Genomic DNA, 17,568 nt, shown 5'->3' with positions numbered 1-17,568 from the left:
TTATTGCATTTCTATGACTTGCAGAGTAATGCTTTTTCCATGTTACAAGTGTCAAGATTTTTGTCAAGCATGTCGGGGAGCTAAACTCAGCCAGGGCTTCAAAAATGACTTATATTATATACACTGCCACAAGTAGTAAATACTCTGCAGCCAAATTCTTTCTAGCTTAACTGCAGCTTAGTCCCACTGTCTTTTATTTTTCCATTTACCCATTTCAGTGGGGTTTCACACATGTAACTGGAGCTCTGCATTTGGCCCTTTCTTTGGAAGTCAGTTAACACTTCAGGAGACGCGTTGGCCACGTAGAACTCCCTGGCTGATTTACCCAGAGCTGTTCCATAGCGAACACAAAAGAACTGTGCAGATGTTCTGGTAGTGATACACAGTCCTAAATACAAATACAGAATGAAGCTGTGATAAGGGACGTTTTTATAAAATCATTTTTGGATAGAACTGTGCTTTTGTTGTTGTTTGTCTGAAAGAAAAGTATAGTTGACTTTTCAAATTTGTCCCATGCTGCTTTAGTGAATAGTAAAGCTTTGCATGTTTTTTTGTAACAAATTGGTGTTGCAGCCGTCAACAGCTATCAAAAGTATTTTATAATATTAAGTTTTATAACTTATTTCTACGTTACGTATTTCTTTTTAGTAATGATTAAAATGAGGACTGGCATGCCAGGCACTCAAATCACAAAATAAATGAAAATACTTCTCTTTGCAGAGTGGTGCTCTGGTTTTGTTGCAGTGACCGCTCTTTCACATGGGTGTCTCTGAAAATAAATCCTGCTCACCACCCTTCAAAGGCATTTGCTCTATCTGTATATGTTTACTACGTGCTGACTTGTGTTCACTTGTTTTGCATGCTCTAAACGTCAGCACATTGCAAACAAGAAAATAAGCTTTGTTTATTTAAGTAATATTTGAAGAAAGTCAACAGGGTCATTTATAAGGCAGTTTCTGTCCCTCTGTCTTGCAACAAAATGATCTTCAAGATCATCTGTTCAACTGAATGTGTGCATATACACTGAGCTGTTACAGGTGATACAATAAAAATTGCAATAGAAAGTTTTTTTTTGTGTGCACGGTCCTAGTGATGCTTTTTTTTTTCCATATTAGTGGTTGTTGAAAGAGTTGGTGGGGAGAAAGGAATTTTTTGGATGATGTAGTTCCTGCCTCCTCCTTGCTGTGCTTGGGTGGTTCTGGGTGCCTTGGGGGCCAAGGGATTTCAGTGTTCTCTGAACCACCTGGAATCAGTACAACCATTTTAGCCCAAATCCCCCCTTCAACAGAAAATCGCCCCCAGCCATCTGTGATTTGTGTCTCTCAGTGAGTTTGGTCTAGTCCAGGCTGCAAACCATTAGCTGATGTTGGAAGCTGAGCAGGTAACAAAGTGGGCAGTGTTTTTTTGTTTGATTGGTTTTGTTTCATTTTTACCAGTAATGAAAAATGAATGTTGACTAAAAGTGGAATTTTAGTATTTTGAAACTTAATATTCAAAAATACCCTATTCATGACTAAGATCTGGGTTCGTTGTTGTGTATAGCTGGAGGACTTCTGTGTCACGATGTAAACAATCTCAGTAATTTAAAGTGTTGATCAAGGTCTACTTTATACTTGTGAAAATACAGTAATACAAAAATTACAACTTGTTCCGATGCACCTGAGACTGCTTGGTGTCCCAGTCCCTCATAGCCTTGTCTTCTGTGTTGCTTTACTGCCTCCACTTCAAATATTGAATTTATCCATCAAGATCTCATTTTTGGACTCCCACTTATGCACTATATCCCAAGGCCCCAGACTGCAACAACTGTTTCCTCCCTTCAGCTGTAGTCCCTTTGGCTCTTCCTCCTCCAGTATTCCAGTTATCTACCAGTTTGAAAAAGCTGTTTGGTTTGGAATGGCAGATCATTCATGGTGCTTAATGTGCTGTTCTGAGGTGGACCTAATCTACTCCGGTGACTGTTTTCTCAAATATATATATTTTTAGATTTGGCTTCTTTGTCACTTTGGATTTATGTTGGCCAGTTGATTCAAGGTAACTGGGGTGGAATAGAAGGCGATAATAGAAAAAATATGTAGGAAATCAGGCTTCAACAAAGCCATTTCTGTTGTCATGGATTCTTCTCCCCCCCTCCCAAAATGAAAAAAAAATAAAAGTAGTTTTTTTTTAAACGGCTGAAGAATAAAAAACCTCTGAGACATGTCTGTCTGCTTCAAGGGGAGTAGAAAAATCATTCAGATTGAAGCTTGCTGGCTGTTAACATAAGCTATTGGAGATAGAAAAGTAATCAAACAGATGAAGAAAGTGATGCTTCTGAAAGATGGCTTTTTTTGGTTAGATCTTGTGATATTGCAGAAAATGTTCTGTTATTTTAATGCAAGTTTTAAAGCAAAGGAAAAAATACTTAGATTATCACTTTCAAATTTGAAAATTATCCAGTTAATTTAAGGTTTTGTATTTGAATAGCATTTTTAATTAGAAAATCTGTTACATATTATCACTTTAAACTATTTTGTTATATTTAGCTTTCTAGGCTAAAACGAGAACTGGCACAGATGAAGCAAGAGCTCCAGTACAAGGAAAAAGGAGTGGAAACTCTGCAAGAGTAAGCGATGGGTTTGTGGGAAGATTTTTTTTCTTTCCTTTGTTCTTCTTGGGATGACTTTCCTAGCTACATACTAAAAAAAAAAAAAAAAAAAAAAAAAAAAAAAAAAGCTGGACAGCACGTCCCCACTTTCTCCTGTAACCTTACGACCTTCTACTTCTGCACCATGTAGCGGATTTGTGCATGTGCAGTAGGTCTGAGTAAGACTATTGCTCCTTCTCTAAAACAAAATTTGCAATTTGATTGACGATTTGACATCTCAGGTGTTTTTGGGCATCCTTTTGTTACCTTTTCTCAGCTTTAGGTCTGTGTAATTTCTTCTTTCTTGCCCTTGGTTGAAATTATTTATCGACGGTGGTCTTCAAGGAACTGCCAAATTGGAAATGGCGTGTGTCCTGTTCAGCTGTTTTAAAGCCACACTCTTTCATTTATTTTAAATATCCGCCAAAAATAATACTGGGAGTTGTAACCATTCGGCCTTTACCTCTGGCTGGCTGTTTGCTTTGAAACGCTGGAGAGACCAGCGTGATGAGCAGCTATCGGGAGCTGCTGCCCCGCTGCGGGGTCCAGGCCTCAGACAAAAGACTAATTTTACTTTGAGAGTGGTGGGATTACTCAGTATTTCCATTATTATGTCAGATTCTTAACCCCTTGCTAAATGTAAATCTTTTGCATTGAAATTTTCCATGTACAGTATCTGCCTTGGACTGTATTCTGTTTTCCTTTTGATTTTAGTAAAAAGACTTAGCCATCTTTGAGGGGAAAAAATAATACAGACAAGCGGGAGGGAGGCCTGAGTCTTTTTAATAGCTCCCTGCTCCTCCAAAGCGTTTGGAATTCCAGATTTTGTAGCGCAGCAGGTTTTTGCAGGGTTGCATTTCCTACAACGTCACGCGGATTTGCCAAATGCACGACAGGCTCCTGAGCAGACTTTGTCCACTAGAGACCGTGGGGAGCTCAGCATTGACAGCGGCAGCGATCCGGCCTCGCGCGGCCGCGTGTCGGGGCCCTCGGCCCCACGGCGCAGCCGGTCCTGGCGGCGTCCAGAGGCCTCGGTGGAGCGGAGGGGCCTCGCTGGGACGCGGAGCGAGGAGCAGGCCCGCTGGCGGCCGCGCTCTCCGCCAGGCAGGGCTCTGGGAGGAAGGAGGCCTCTAGCAGCAGAGGAAACGGAAACTCGGCTGCTTGGCTGCGAGAGCAAAGGGGTGACAAGTTAGGAGCGGGGGGATGCAGGAGCGGCCACACAAATGGAAAGCACAGAGGGTAGGAGAGCAAGGGAAACCTAAACCACCCACTTCATGCCTTGTGCGCAGTGGAGGGAGGGGAGTCTGAAATGTTTGGAAACACACAGGGGAAAAGAGAGGAACACAGAAACTGCGTGCAGGCTCAGAACTATTTTACATGTATTCATAGACAGCCTGTCCACGAAACATATCCACAGATGTTTTTCATAATTCTTTCTGTGTATTTTTGCATATTCCTGTTTAATTAGTCCTGTGTACACACATAAAGGTTTAATCTTTGTCAGGATCCTTCTAGTTTTGCTTAATAGAAGGAAGATTCTTGTTAACTTTGGGGCTTTCAAAACTGCAGCTTTATGAAGGAAAGAAAAAAATTCACTGACAACAAAATACTATTAATCGTGTCAGAAACTTGGTCAGTCTGGGTTGTCAGCAGTGCTGACAAAGTCAGATGTTGCTGGCAGTAGAAACTTTTCTGACTCTTTACTTAAACAATTCTCGATTCATGAGTTGAACACCAGTGTGACGTCCAGGAATGCGAATATGTGGATAACTGGACAAAAATCTGGTTGAAATTAAATAATTTCCTTTTCCTGAAATGCCACCTTTTACCTGGCAAACACTATAATGAACAGTTGTGTAGGAGGCACTTTCTGGTCTAATATTTGGGTGGAATCTGTGTTTTTAACATTAATGTGATCTTCAGATAAAACCACATATTATCTCTATTACTAAGCTTTTAGTGAATTGGATTGGTTGTTTTACTGTGCTTTTATCTAATCTTTCCAGAATTTTGACCCAACAGTAAGAATGAGTGAAGACTTCACTAATCATGTGAAAAAAATGATGAAAATTTTAGCTCGTGTGACCTTTAGGTCCTTTGTGGTTCTAGAAGCAAGAAAGTTCTTATTTTTTTATGCAACAGAGAGGGGCTTGTGTTTAAGCAGTAAGCTGAGGTTCTGACTTGCTTTACATTGTCTCCAAAAAAGCAGGAGCTGTCAGGAAAAAACAAACAAACCTGAACTGTGGAAACCCAGCCTGCAGTTCCTCCCTCCTAAATATTTTGAACTGCGCAATAAACCACAGCAGTTTCATTCAAGGCATATTGGTTTTTCTTATTATTGCTTTAATATTTTAATTTTAATGCAAGTAGTGTGCTGCAAGTGGAATTTTACTGGTTCTGTTGAACTCGCAGAGCATGCTGAGTGAAGAGGACAACAAAGTTCTTGTTTGTGTAGTTTGAGCTCTAATATAGTTTGAGCACTTCCATTCTTGGTATCATATTTTAATGTTTTCAGAATATTGTTGGACATTTTGTAGTTTTATTTCCTTCCTTGAACTACAGTGCTAGGGTTTCCTTGATAAGCTTTTAGAGAGAATTCTGAACAGATTGGTGGTAGTTTTAAAAGATAGCACCTGTAAACTTCATAGTTAGATACTTTCCTTTTAACCTATTTTTTCCCTCTGCTAGGGGAAACTGATAGATTTCTGCCGTATCTATAGAACTACATATGGGAAGTCTGTCATTTACTTTTGGTCAAAATAAGCTATTTTCTACGCCAAGAATTAACTGCACCTTATTTTTCCTTTTTTCTTACGGGCGCTCGTAGCTTACCGTTACACCTAACTTCAAACTTCAGTTGTTTTCAATATTATAAATAGTTCGAGTATTGTCGCTGTATTTGTATTTCATAGCTTCTCTTATTTCATCTTTTTATATACTGATGTTCTTCGTAATGACTGATGCACGTGCTATCTTTACTTTTCTTCTAACCTTTTCCTGAAGATGTTCTTTCTTGGCATTGTTACAGGGACCATAGTGTTACACATGCCACATTTTTTTTTTTGTGTGTATGCACACTTTATTTTATATTGGAGCATATTATTTTCATATTTTAACAGGAATTAAATTTAACAGGAAAAACACTGTTTTCACTAATTGCTGTGAGTAGCTTGTTAAATCTCTAGACATCCAAACCCAAATGGTTCTTCCATAAAGTACTTAAGACTTTGGTCCTACTCTTATATCTGAGGATGATCCAGGTTTCTGGGCACCGATCTGTTGATATTTAGTATAGCAAATAGTTGAAAAAAAATTGATGGTTCAGCAGTTGTTGAAGATGCTGGATTTTTGGAGTAGTTAAAATGGTCTCTTTATAATGGATGTCCCACTTAAGGTGAGAAAGATTTTGATATTAAGATGAGAACAGTAGCAGTACTGTGGCTGCATTTGATAGAAAAAATTCTTCAAAGATGCCCAAATAGAATGACCAAGAAAATTTTACAATGCATTTTAGACCTTAAAAAAAATCTTCCTGAGAAAAAGGATTGTCTCCAGTAGAAAGGTCTAAAACAAGACCAGACAAAACCCCTTGAGAACTTGTTGCAACGCACAGTGGTGAAGCACTGGAGCGGGCTGCCCAGGGACGTGGTGGAGGCGCCTGGGGACACGGGCCAGCAGGCTTGGTGGGTCTTTTGCAGCCATAATGATTCTGTAAAATGCTGCATAGAAAGCGTGATGGCTAATGACCTTATCTTCTGGTTAGGAGGTGTAGGCTACTTTTAGGTTAATTGTATTTTTATTACAAAACGTAACCCATAGATATTGCCTGTTGTAAGCAAGCTCTGTATTGACACATTAAAACCAGGAAATTTGTTCGTTCTGCAGAACCTGAGTGGGTTGCTTTGTTTTGCACTGCACTGCTGTGTTTATTGTCTTCCTTATTGTCTTCAGAGTGTTTTGGACACTGAATGCTGTGCTGAATAAAAGTAGAGAATCCCTTTATTTCTGGAAGCAAAGTGGTACATGAATAAATGAGAGGTCTTAAAACATTCTGATGTTCTTTTTTACCTCTGCAAAAATTTCTGAACTTGTCTTACTCTTTCCAACAGGATCGATCGGAAAATGTCAAGTGCTCATACAAATTACAGACTAGATGAAGCACAAGCTATAATGAGTGAGCTTCGAACAATAAAGAAAGCTATATGCACAGGTGAAAAAGAAAGGCAGGACCTTATGCAGGTAAGAAATATTCTACTCAACAAATAGCTGCTGTGTGCAACGTGATTGCTTTGGGGTCATCAAGGTTAAATGAGTGACCTAATCTGGTTATGGCTTTTTTTTTCCCTCTTCTGTTTGACATTTGCCAGTAGTAGTTAGGTCAGAAGTGTGTAGTCATCATCCATACTATGAACTTGAGACTTGAGGTGCCTTCCATATTTTTGTTCCAGATAACACTCTCTGCACAGTTGGCTAAATATTTTTTTTGAACTGTTTTCCACTGCTACTAACTGTATTAAAGACTTTTACAGGATAATTAGGCTGCATTTTTTTTTTAAAAAAAGAAGTCTTTGATCAGTTTTACAATATTCGTTTTCAATTTTTAATGTCTTCCTGTGTCCTGTATAATGAAGTGGGACTGAGACAGTCACATGCTAAAATGTTTATCAGTTTGTAAGTGTATGTTTTTCCTTTTACAAGTTCTCATAAAACTATGCAGGAAATCTTTTGCTCCTGCTGATGCAGAATCTCCTGATAACTTTTCCCCCCGCAGCAGCTGCTGAGGGTTGTGCTGTGTTGCAGAAAGCTGCATGACTGGGTTGAACCTCACAAGATTTCCTGAAAACGCTGTATCTCTACGTCACTATCATTTGATATTCCCTCCTAATTTGGCAGTTCGCCTTTTTGCCACAAACTCCTCTCCCAAGTATCCCTATCCAGGCACAAGTTATTATAAACACAATTTCAAATGTCCTCTCAAAGCCCTTCAAAAGAGGGTTAAATACATTAAACTCAATATGTGCAGAAACCACCATGCACAGTTCAGATTTAAACTAATGATTTTTTAATTGGATCATGAAGATTAAGGAGAGAGAGAGGTGCCCAAGCTGCAGTCCAGCTTTTGAATGGATTGTGCACCCTGCTCTGGGTTGCCTGTTGCTGAGTCTACGTTGTTGACATGAGTGGAGTTCAGTGTTAGAGACGAGACATGTAGTCACTGCAGGGGCGGCGGGCTGGACTTCCCCAAAAGAGGTGCACTTAAACAAGGATAATTCTCTTCGCTCAGTGTTGAAGTTGTTATACGAAAAAAGACGTCATCTTGGTTGCTCAAGTTTTGGGACTCTCCTAAATTAATAGTGCTGTTAATGCTTCTATTCAAACATGGTTTTCCTTTTTCTCTGCAGTAGTGTTTTTGTGGTAACTTTTTTTCCTTCTTCTTTTTTTTTTTTTTTTGGTTAAATGATGTGGGTAGCTTGTGATCTACATATAATGAATTTCCATAGTTATATAATTATTCAGTTTCCAAAGTATTACCCAAAGGTCACCTGATGGGCCACAAATCCTTGTTCAAGTGGACAGAGCACTTAAGTCACTACTAAAAGTTTCTGCTTTGGCAACTTTCAACATACTTGATCTTTTGTGTTGGCCAAGTTTTAAAATGGTTCTCAGTTTTTCACATGCCTAGCTAGCGAGAGATGATTAGAAAGGCAGTTCTTCAAGGATATAGTGACGCACGTTTTAGGAAACTAAATGGTAATTTAAAGACTTGTGTGTGAGATCTTGGAGCATCTTAACTGCTGGCCTTGTTTGAATTCTCCCAACATTTTTTTTCCTTTTCCTTACATTTTCAGCCTTCCGTGGCACTATATCCAGCTGAAAAGCTTGAGATGCTGTGAAAAGTGCATCTGTTAAAGCAATTCTAAGTGCAGTTCCAGTGTCTTCAAATAAAGTGTTGAATGAGGCAGAAATCTAGAATCAACCAGAATGTGGAGGTCATATAAAAGTGGAAATGAAAAGTGCTGTGATCATAGTTAATGAATCTGTATGACATCCAGGAAATAGTGGTCTAGAAGGTACAGTTTGTAACACTGATATGTTGCGATAGCAGACAAATGCTAATAGATACCTAATCAAGGAGAGTCTGGGAAAAAACTGCCCCGTGCAAGCCTGGGGTGCCCCAAATTCTGTCACAACTGAAGTAAAGGATGAAATGGTATAGTTTGAAAGAGATGGAGTTGCCACAGTTGCGTGTTTCAGCCAACTTGCATTTATTATGCTCTGTTAAAATATCCAGCTTTGTACCTGACAATTTTTTTTAACTGTGACCAAAACAAACAAAAAAAGATTTTTATGCCCCCTCAAACTTATCTTGTGCTAACTTGTGCTTAGCCTTTTTATTTTTCTTATTGCTAATTGCTGTTATGGTTTTATTTAGTTTTGTTGAACAAGTGAAAGTCTGTTTTAAAAATTCCCCTGCTGAGTTCGGAATTTCATTATTTCCTGTACTGTCAATTTTGGAATTGGTTTGTCCTTGAAAGTGCTACATTTAAAAACTATTGTTGGTAAGACAAACTTTCTTGGGAAAACTTTTCTTTTTCTGACAGCTGAATTTATAGAGGAGCTGGAAGTATTGTGTAAACAGCTGGGATTTTATTTCAGAGAAAGGAAGTAGAAAATTTCTTACTACTTCTTAATTTATATCTTGGCCAGTGTAGCAAGAGAACTAAACATAGCAGAAGTGACTCAGTCTTGTGTAGGTGCTTGGAAAATTGTAGCTGTCTTAGAAATATGATAATTGGATTGAGTTGTGTGGGAGAGAAGGCTGACAGGGGAAGGAAAGGGTGGTCAGATTTAAACTGGGTGCTGTGGTTAACAAGTAAGCCCAAATATGCACTGTCACAGCTCCAAAAAGAAAGAAAGAAAAAAAAAGCCTACCCTTTTTATATATGGTTTGAGCAATCAAGGTGTGTGCTTAGGCCTCTGAAAGCAGCATCCTCCCTCTCTCTCTCTTTTCTTTCCTATCGCTTTCATGCTCTTCATGAACATGTTCTTCATGAACTTCATCCTTACAAAGCCTTGGAAATACCTGCATTTCTTGGAGATATTTTCTTCTTTCCCTTTTCTGTTGACATCAAGTAGGAGCTCTGCTCAGACCGCGAGCGGCAGAGCGCAGCGGGTCGGTGCTGGCCGACAGCGCTCGGTCCTCTCCTCTTGGGTAGGTTCGGGCTGCGCTGCCTGGAAGATCAGCTCGGCCCCCGAGCCCGGTTTGGCACTCGTTGCAGGATCGCCATGAACAGTCCGTAAGCCTCAGATGCCACAAGCCTCCAGCCAAAGGGAGATTCTCCCCTTAGCTCGAGCGAATCTCTCTCCCAGGTGTTTCTTATGTGAATTGTTCTGTCTGGAAGCGTGGCAGTTCAGGCCGCGTCTCTCTTGTGTTACACCTGCTAGAGGCTCCGTTGATCCAACAGAAGGACTCGAACCCAACATACCCACCCCGAGCAGACGCAGGCCGCGGTGCTGCAGCTCGGCAATGGCCACCGGCCAGGCCTGAGGTCGCTCTGCAGGTCTCAGGAGCTGTGAGAGGGCAGCAGGCACCAAGCCTGGCCAGGGAGATGAGCAGCAGCCGTGCGAGGGGTAGCCGCAACGCGGGTCGAGGTTGACGTGTTCGCTTCTGGCATCGAGGTCGTTGCTGTGACATACGCTTGTGGCATGTGCGTGTTAGCCAGAGGCTCCAGGTGGGACATTGCTTACTTGCTCAGCCTTTCTCAGCCCGCAGGTTTTTTCTCATGCCAGTGAGCTCTGCTTTCTTGGGAAGACCATATTAGACACTTGATGTTTAAGTAGTTAGGATTTGAAACGAGATTATTTCCATGTCACAGACCCATTAGGAATCCATGTTGATCCCCCATATAGCTGACAGAACTGGAACTTTTCCAGTGAGTCTTCAACAAGAACGTTGTAATCACTCTGGTTTTCAGGCATCATCGAGTAAAACACTCTCTGTGTTTCCTTATCTTCAGTATATCCGTTTTTTTCTGTTTGTTTTTAATTTAATTTAATTTAATTAAGCCAGAAAGCCTTCTAAGTGTAAAGGGACACTAGTGAGGGACTTCCTGACAGTACAAGTGAAATTGGAGTTTGCTTTCTTGAGAGTGAAAACAAACCAATACATGTGTCTTTGCTACGAGGATGGAGCAGTTCAGTTCAGAGGCAGCAGCAGAATTCCTTCCCCTGGGACTTGAGCCGGGCTGCGCTTTCCGATGTGGATGGTGGTAGCCGCCGTGTGCTTGGTGTTGCTCGCTGCTTTCCTCTGGCCCTGCCAGCGTTTCAGGCCTGCAGTGGGATCTGAGGAGGCCTCCAAGGTGCAGAAACCAGGTGCCATCCTCGTCTTCAAGGTCTTCTTGCAGTTCCTGCGGGCAGCGACTGGTTGCTGCCGTGAGCGCGCACATGCTGGACTCCGTGTTATTCCTGTAAGGAGAGGCACCATCTGTGTGTGATGCTGTTGCCCCTCCACAGACTTAGCAGTAGCCTGGCGATTTCAGGAATAACTAGACCTTGTTGCAGATCATCAGCTACCATCAGCGATTGGGATTCCTGAGGGCCAGCAGTCTCAATTTTTAGTGTTTTAAACTAGTATCAATTTCTGTATTCAGATCCTTGAGGTAAACCATTTTGGAGTTTTTCTGTGTGTTTTTAGAACTAAATGGCTTGCTTAGGTTATGATCAGTGATAATCAGAACTCGGTTTATGATCAATGCTTCTCACTTAATTTCATCATATGTCTTTTTCAGACACTAGGGGCACAAATTTAATTATATTATTTAAAAAGCTTTTCTTTACATCTTCTTTCAGTGTTGAATGCTTAGAGTCCAGTCATAAATGACAGGCTACACAGTGGTTTTGTCGCAAATACTAAGTCAGCTGGAATTACATTTTTGAAAAATAGAAAATACAGCATCAGAAAATAAATCTGATAAAAATAATTCTATATTTCTTAGGGATTTTAAAAGGAGTTTTAAAAGCCTGTCAACCAAATTCTTCCCTTAAATACTGCCCAAGGTCTCTGCTTCACTCTCGCAGTTTGTGTCATTCCCTAAACATTTTAGAGATGTCCCTTGCTTAACCCAAAGTATAAAATATCTCTAGCATGTGAACCTTGGGCAAGGGAGCACTAGGGTGAAATCTGCTGTCATAAAAATATGCTCAATACAAGGTATTCATCAAGTTGGGTAACAGTAGTGGCTACGGAATGCAGAATGTGCAAAAAATGGCAAAAGGGCAGGTGAGTCACATTTGTCTTTCCTATCAACTTACCTGCAAATTGTCAGCTGCTGGATTTAAAGAGCTGTCTGTAAGGCTTACAAAAGCTAAAATCAAGTTTTCTTACTCTTTTTTTTTTTAATCTGTTCTCTTGTAGAGCCTGGCCAAGCTAACAGATGGCTTCAGGAATAGCTGTTGTATTACGGATTCCCTGCAGGACCTCCAGCACAATTCCAGTTCGCTCAGCGACTCCTGTTTACCTCAACAACACTGCGATGCTTGTTCTCAGACTGACATCACTGGAGAGGTATGTGTCCCCGCGCAGGGTGCTCGCTCCAGAAAACACACTGCCTGTGCAATGCGCGCGTACAGCGTTATTTCCTGCTTTCATTTAAGATGTCTTGCATGTTTCGTTCTGCCCTAGCCCCAAGTGGTTGGGGGGGGTTGCTTTTTACTTACAGTTTTCAAAGCTTGTGGACAACGTTCATGAGCTTCATGTGTCTCGTGGCTTTTGTGACATGCTCGCAGATTAGCGACAGGCTGAATTAGCTCCTGGATTCTGCCAGGCCGATAGAGCAGTTTCCTTGTCATCGCTGAGGTTCATCTCTTGGAGATCAGTCCTTGCAGACATTTCCACAGACCTGTTACGTTCTCGTTGCCAGTTCTCAGACTTAATGGTATTTGCAGCAATGCAAAAAGGATGGAAATACTCATTTGAAAGTTGCAATAGAGACATGATTGTGCAGTAACTGGAGCTGTTAATATTTCGGTATTATTTTTTTTTTCCCTTAAATCTTGTTTTCATCATGCTTGTCATCCTCTTTCATGTTTAAAAACATTTAGGGCAGACCTGTATTCCTTTCCTTTGTCCAAGACAAGGGAACTCTCTGTTAGAGTTCCAAAATATTTTTCATAGGAACTGGTAGAATTTCTGGTCTAGTCTGTCATTCTTTTATGCTCAGTTATGACTTCAAAAATGATATTTGAGAACAGCATTCTAGCATGGAAACAATTCTGTGTAAATTAAATTTTATGTTAAAATGATCAACGTTTGTCTTACACTGTTACTGTGTCAGCGTGTCCTGTGCATGGGGCTACTCCTCCTCTGGTGCAAGACCCAGCTCTTCTCCATGTTGAGCTTCCTGTGGTTCTGCTCTCCCCATTTCTCCAGCCTTCTGAAGAGGAGCCCAACCATCCCCCTGTGGTGTGTAGCAGCCACAGGAGCAAACTCTCAGTCCCGTCATCTAGGTCACGGGTGCTCAAGGTGAACAGGGTTATACTCCATATTGACTTCTGTTTCTGGCCTCCAAGTGGGCTTTTTACGACTGATCACAACCTTCTGAGCTCTGTCGTTCAGTGGGTTTTCAGTCTACTTCACTGCCTGCTCATCAGCTCGTCTGTAAGGATGTTGTGGGAGGCAGTTTTGAAGTCAAAATAGACAACATCCCCTCATCAGCTGTCCTCAAATACATAATGAAATTATTTTCCTGAATTGTTAATGGTGGAACGTGAGTGAAGGAGGTGCCTTTTTTTCTTTTTTTTTTTGAGATGTGATGGTGAAGAGAGCAAAACCAGTATTTTAACAGGATATACAGAAGTATAGCAATGCATTTAGGTCGGGCCTCTGGCTGTAATGTTTAGGCCATGCACAGACTTCTGAAGATGGGATGCCATGAGATGGTGAGAAGCTGCTGTAGAGCTGGATGGTGTCCTGTAGGAGCTGTAAATAAATGTGTATTCTGTGCCTGACTCAAACAACATATATCAGCAATTCTGGAATAGTGTTTGAAGTACAGCAAGGAGCTAAGTGCTGGGTAGCGCTTCAGTGTTGTGTAATCTGAACTACACATAAAAAGTGTTCCATGAAAAACTGCATCCAAGAGATGAAATATTTCATCTAAAGTTCATTCTTTTTATATTAACGTTGGTTAAGTTGGAAATTTGCCCATTCCTAAGTAATTATGCTTGTTAACTGTTAGTGTCCAGGATTATAGTTTATTGAAAGGGCAGATTTATTTATTTTTCATATTTTTCAGCAAAAGATTAATTTTCTATCTCTAAAGCTTTAAATGGATTTTGATTATTTTTAGTGAGGGTAGTAGAAGAGACTTAACTTATCCCTTTCTTCCTTGTGAAAGTGTTTTCTAAAATCTTGTTTCCTGCCCCCTCCCTTTTTTTCCTTATTCTTGCTCCTGAACTCTACAAAAGTTTGGCTTTGATGATAAAACAAGACTTGTAGACAAAGTAAGATTGAACTGGCAATATGAAGAGGCGAAGAAAAGGTGAGTGTACTTAATTTTGATTGTTTTTATGTTTCTGATTAATGTTTTCAAAGTGGAACTGGAACCAGGCACTAGTTGAAATGTGTTTAAGAAGATTCATTTGCTTAATATTGAGTATTTAAGAGATAGTAAGAGTTTAGGTAAACGTAAGACTTTATCATAAGATTATTATATTTGTTTGCAGAGATAAAACCAAATGTCAGCTCTGTTCTACACTCATATAAACACAAAACTGTAGTAGTTTAATTGAACTTAGACAATTTTTTCTTTTTCTTTTTTTTTCTTGTCAAACCTCAATATAAACAACAGTCTGGCCTTACATTTGTCTGACTCTGACAGTATATTCACAGTTTTGCATGCCTGTGTTCCAGATTCAGTATATTAAAGTTGTAAATTCGGTATGAAGGAAGAATAAAAAATACTGTAAGATAAGTGAAAATGTTCCTAGCTGAGCAAAAAGGGGAAAAAATGCTCCAGATCTTCAGATGAGAAACAATTTTTTTTGATTTTTTTTTAAATAAATGAACCTGAAATAGGTTAATTCTTCGCTGTCTCCAGTCTAATCTCTCCTCATAGTTAATTATTTCTTTTGTATATGTTAGTCTTGCAGGTTTTTTTTAAGACTTTATAAATGTACACTGTTCTCGTCTATTTGCCACATATTCAAGACATAAGGTATAGATGACAGCTTGTACACACTAATTTTATACATCTGTGATTATTTTAATGGGTAGTAATAGAATATGCTTTATTAAAATGGACTGTTGCTTAAAAGATGCTATTATAGTTAACTTTGAAAACCTTACTGTTCCAAATTGTGTCCTTCAAGCTTTTCCTTTCTTCTTTTCAGTTTCTTTTGTTGTTGTTGTTGTTTTTTTTTTTTTTTTTGACATCTCTTAGGGTTGAAGAAAGCCAAGTGCTTTTGGTGACTTTTTCTTTGACGGAATCCATAATGCTGTCATATGTCTTGACAAGGATTGGAAGTTTTGTAGGGCAGTCATCTTTTTGTCATTCCCGGAAAATTTACGTTCGTTTGGATACAATACAGGCTTAAAAAATACTTGGTGCAAGCATATTATAGCTAGGCAGCTAAACTTCTCCAGGATTTGTAGCAGGAATGAAAGTCTGTGTTGGACTGAAAATGATGCATGGGATAGATACCTGCCTCTGTTTACTTAGTAAAAGGTAAATAGCTGGGGGGGAGAAAAGGCAAACTAGAAATCCATTAAGAGGTTGTTTGATCACATGCATAACCCTTAGCACTTTATAGTCCAGTGATAACTTAGGTATATATGACAGTTAATTAAGTAGGAAATACAGAATTAAATTGTATCCTCTTTAACTTAGCAGAACTTCTGGTGCTGTAAAGATCGTATTATATGTTTTAGTTAAGTTTTTCTGATACATATTTTCTGTGCCTTTTTCAAAACCAGTTCTTCTTTTGTGGATTGGTACAGGGAGAAGATAAGGTTTTGTTTTGTTTTGCTTGTTTTAAATAGCAGAAGCATTTCCCAGCTGGAAATGCTGAACATTTGCGTATGCACGGAATGCAGCATTTCTGAGCATCAGAAGTGAGCTGGGTTTTGATGTTAACTGAGGGGAGAAAACGAGGGTAACTAACTAACCTTCCAACTAGAGAATAGAAATTGCACTAAAGATGTTTTTTTCTATCCGGAGATAGCAAAAATGGTCTGTTACTTAGCAAAAGCAAGCGAGTTGCTTTAAAATAGTCGCCCTGTTTTGCCCAGTATGTTGCACGAATGTAATCGGCTTTCAGCTTTTGAGTGGAACTGCACAAAGCTCATTGCCCCACCAGTTATCTCTGTGGTTGCATTCTTCATTTATCATGCATTCCTTCCCCTTAGCTTGCTGGCATTTCTGTAGAGCTTTTGTCTCTACTAAATATCTTTGTGTCTGTTCTCCCCTTGGCTGGTGAAATATCTACTGTTAGTGCACAGTGTGGGTGACGGAATGTGCTGCGATGGATTAAAATCTACAGAGTAGAAAATTAAAATGCTACAGTATATCACAACTGCAAAACACTATATTACAACCATTTGCTTGTCAAATGGAATGTGGAAATATATAGTGAATAAGGACAGCATCAGTAGGCAAAATGTCTTGTTTACTTCAAAAAGAAACACATTTTTAATGGAAGACTTAAAGGAGGAGTGTATGTCTCTTTCCTTAAAGGAAAACAAGGAAAAAATACCCAAGCTGAAATGCAGTAGGTTGCATTTTAACCAGACGCTGTGAATCTATCCAGAAGATAATACAGCTTTAGATAGGAGTAGAATTTTTACCATATGTAGCAAAGAATTCTTTAAAAAACAAAATGCATATGTATGTGGTGTTTTAAAAGGAAAATACGGTGTTGGGTTATGCAAAAGAACTGTCTTGAAGAATTGGAGAGCTGAGACCCAGTGACTGCAGCAAGTTGGCTAATTCTTTTAGAATCTCCCTCCTCCTTTTTAGGAGATAATCTGATTTTAATTCCTTCCTCAAAATCTCTCCCTGATGGTACGGAGTGGTTTGGCCTTTGCATAAATTGAGACATTCACAGATTCACAGAGCCTTTTTTTATTATTTTTTTCTCTTTAGTTTCCCACTGGAAGGAAGTCGGATAATTTGCATTTTAATTTTTCCCATGAGGATCTTCAGATGTTGTGAGCCAGGGGATCCGACATCTTTAAAACGCTGGGGAAGGCGTCTTTTATCCTGTGTCCAGTCCAGTAATGCTGGGAGAAGGCATCTAAATTGTACTTGTTAATTCACCCATCATGCTGGAGAGAGGATAAATCAGTTTCCTTCTGCTCTTGACGCTTCTCTTTTTCTTCCATTATTTTAAAACATACTGTACTTTATTTCCGTGAAGTCTTTTCTCTCAGATCTGTCAGTGTGGCCTCCAGAGGAACAAGAGAGAGGGAGGACAGGTTTTTTTGAACAGACAACCCCGAGCTGCCTGGAAAAACACCGGTTTTGGTTTCGGTTGCTATTTCAGTTAGACCACCTCTTATGAACACATTTGCACACGGGAAGATGTCCCCCTCGAGCACTCTTGTTCTCAAAAGACTGTTTCATAGAAAGTAAATTCAAAGCCTTTTTTTCCTTTTTTTTTTTTTTTCTCTCCAGAGAAATCCAAATTGTGCAGTGCAGTTGAGCGACTACATAAAGTATATTGGCAGGTTGTCTTGAAATGTTATTGCTGCAGTGCCTCCTATCCAATAAATGAAATCAATTGATGAAAAACAATTATTCAAATCAATTTTCAGTTGTGCCTGCAAGAGCACTAGCAAAGGCAAAAGTGTATCAGTGGGCTATCTGCTTGTACTGACAAAACATATTTTTGATAAAGGTAGGAACATTTCATTACCGATAGTATAGTCAAGCATTTTACTGTCA

The 17,568-nt window shown here is 39.7% G+C and overlaps 1 protein-coding gene across 2 annotated transcripts in view; it reads left to right on the top strand.

The window, feature by feature from the left end:
* WWC3 (WWC family member 3) overlaps positions 1 to 17,568 on the top strand; it is an 87,781-nt gene that overhangs the window by 41,609 nt on the left and 28,604 nt on the right. For both annotated transcript variants that reach the window (XM_088520228.1, XM_088520227.1), the window contains exons 5-8: positions 2,526 to 2,605; positions 6,736 to 6,865; positions 12,042 to 12,191; positions 14,093 to 14,166. In XM_088520228.1, coding sequence (XP_088376354.1) covers positions 2,526 to 2,605; positions 6,736 to 6,865; positions 12,042 to 12,191; positions 14,093 to 14,166 — 434 coding nt within the window. The remainder of the gene's footprint in view (positions 1 to 2,525; positions 2,606 to 6,735; positions 6,866 to 12,041; positions 12,192 to 14,092; positions 14,167 to 17,568) is intronic.

This window comes from Tinamus guttatus, unplaced genomic scaffold, assembly GCF_059628265.1.
Source record: "Tinamus guttatus ecotype Peru unplaced genomic scaffold, ASM5962826v1 Tinamus_guttatus_pri_ptg000083l, whole genome shotgun sequence".
NCBI classification, from domain to species: Eukaryota; Metazoa; Chordata; class Aves; order Tinamiformes; family Tinamidae; genus Tinamus; species Tinamus guttatus.
The sequence above is the reverse complement of the archived record's forward strand: the minus strand, read 5'-3'. Positions and strand labels throughout refer to the sequence as shown.